At 38.8% G+C, this 2,483-nt stretch overlaps 1 protein-coding gene and 1 pseudogene across 1 annotated transcript; both read right to left on the minus strand.

Moving 5' to 3' along the window:
- Window positions 1–1,298, minus strand: part of LOC101312104 — an 11,664-nt pseudogene extending 10,366 nt beyond the window's left edge.
- An 87-nt stretch (window positions 1,299–1,385) lies between these two features.
- On the minus strand, window positions 1,386–2,018 carry LOC101312395 (cytochrome P450 716B2-like). Its single transcript, XM_004308378.1, has one exon. The coding sequence runs from the start codon at window positions 2,016–2,018 to the stop codon at window positions 1,386–1,388; it is 633 nt and encodes a 210-aa protein (XP_004308426.1).
- Window positions 2,019–2,483: the final 465 nt, after the last annotated feature.

Below are 2,483 nucleotides of genomic sequence, written 5' to 3' on the forward strand. Positions count from 1 at the left end.
AGCTGGAGCCTTGAGCATCAAACCATTTGGTCACGGGTTGGCATAACAAAAGATCTCAACCCTTTGACTGGTTTTTGAGCGCTAAAGCACTTCCCACAAACTCAGTTGTCCATTTGAAATTGAAAGACATATTATACTAATGTAACAGACTTTGAAACTCAGTACAGCAGAAGACTCAGTACTAGGATAGCAGCTTCGCTTGCTATCCTCTGTGAAAAACAGTGATATGCAGATGCATGTTTTACCTGAAACCATGAGGGATATTAGCGCCACTTGTTCTTGATCAGATAACATTATCTCAAAGTGTTTTGCAGGATAAAAGGATTGCCAACCATCCTTATACCTTCATATTTCATCTTTTGTATGTCCTCCCAGTTGAGCAACTCTCCTTCATCTTTTGACTCTGCAATCTCTATTTGCTCTGCAACACATAACAATATTTTAACATGTATCCATTTCACTACTCGTTGGCTACTTAATTAGTAAGTCTCCAAGCCTCATTTTTCATTGATTGATTTCTCTGTATATATGAGGCATTTCTAATGATGACCTTATAATCAGGATCATGTGTTTATTTTGAAATAAACAGAAAATGACATGCACATTATAATATGAAAATATCAATTAAAATTTAAAATACTAGTTCAACCGTTCATTTAAAATTCCATGTCATAAAGTCCTCATTGAAAACTCTTCCTATATCATAGAACTTAGTTACTATGCACATATTGACCAAAAATTTCACATATATATGACCAGTATGTAGTACTGCAGATGGCATCATATATTGATCACATGCATATCTGTTCTCTAGCTATGTGAGAACATGCTAGGCCGACAGAAAAGTAGGCGTCGAGAAATCGGGTGTACTATCAAATTATCAACTAGAGAACGCAAGGATGCATAGTTGCAATTAAATATGTAACTGCTGATTCAAGTCATGTTTGATCGATGATTGGTATGAGCATTAGTATATTCAGCTAGTCATAGCTAGGCAGATATGTATGAAATAATGTACCTTTTAGGACGGATTCATAAACTGGACGAAGCTGTGAGAGAAAGATGACAGTGGAACATAATGTGTTAATTATGGAGTCATAACTGGCAAGTAATACAATACATAACCTTTTGGCAATCTTATCTTCGGTCAACTGATCTTCTCCATCGCTATATGTCTGCATGAGCAAGCTAGACATTAGATCTTGTGGCGCATTGGCTAATGCTTCACGATCAATCAAACTCAGATTCATGACATCTATCTTCCTCTGCACAATCACAGTCTCTATTTCCTTCTTCATTTCGTTGGATGCTCTGATGGCTCTGTTGAAGTTGGTGCCCGGAAGATCTACCGGCAATGAAACGAGCCCCTTATTTATATGATGAATCTATTTCTCTAGCTTGGCGATCACCTGCGGATCCTCGATGTTTAAGAAGAGTCTGCAAGATAATGATAAGGTGTACTTTTTTGCTAGTGAGTGAAATTTGACCACTTGTTCTTGATCCAGAGACGACCAATACGTATCGAAATGGCGTTTGGTGACCTGATCCATCACGCGTACATGTATTCGAACAGCGTCAGGTTTGAGAAATGGAAATATGTCTTTGCGATTTCGGACGGCCTGTTTGGAGTAGTCTATTTTTTCAGTGTTCGAAAACAACTTCTCGAAGATAGCAGGCCACCAGGTCTTGACCAATTTGTTCTCGTTCGAAAACAAGAACTTGTTTCCAGCTGCGGTGCACAGCATGGCCATAGGTTCGCCGAGCAACGATGTCTTGAACACCTTGCACGAGCCATCAGAGTACTTTCTCCTTCGGTCTGCCACAGACTTTTCAGGGACACCGTTTCTGGCTGTGCGTAGATACTCGAGTGTTTCACCAATGATGGGCCAACCTGTGCTTCCTGGCGGCAGTTGATAACCTGCTACTTGTTGCCTGGGGCTAGGAATAATTTTACAGTAGAAATAGTAGAGAGCAGCAAAGGGAACTAGCAGAGAAATGAAGAACGCAGTAGTTTCCATGGCCTATAGATCTGATAGAATAGGATCGAGGAGTTTTTCAAGTCAAGGCAAGCAAGCTGATTCATTCAGATTCGTATTGTCCTACATATAGCGAGCTCCGATCCCTCTATATAGTATTATACTCCCTGGCTAGCCGGCCTGAGTTAACTTTCCAGTGATTAGCAAGCTAGTACTCCAACTTGGCCAGTCCAAGGCAATACTTAATTAGTCACATTTTACCCACTGCACATATTATACATTTATACACTTAACTGATACTTATTGTTCGTCCAAAAAAAAAAAAACTAGATACTTACTGATTAATATAGTTAGTGGACCCAATTCAGTCAACAACCAACAACTTGAAGTTGATTACATATTACAATTTACAAATATACGAAGGGTTGTGAGACAGCCCGAATTGAAATTCACAGACGTTGTTTTTTTTTAGTAATTTAAATTTTATCTTTTAGTGATTTAAATTTT

The sequence above is a fragment of the Fragaria vesca genome, linkage group LG7 (genome assembly GCF_000184155.1).
Source record: "Fragaria vesca subsp. vesca linkage group LG7, FraVesHawaii_1.0, whole genome shotgun sequence".
Lineage (NCBI taxonomy): Eukaryota > Viridiplantae > Streptophyta > Magnoliopsida > Rosales > Rosaceae > Fragaria > Fragaria vesca.

What these genes read in the sequence shown, in the direction of transcription:
- LOC101312395 (XM_004308378.1), bottom strand. Translation starts at nt 2,018, where the DNA reads ATGGAAACTACTGCGTTCTTCATTTCTCTGCTAGTTCCCTTTGCTGCT.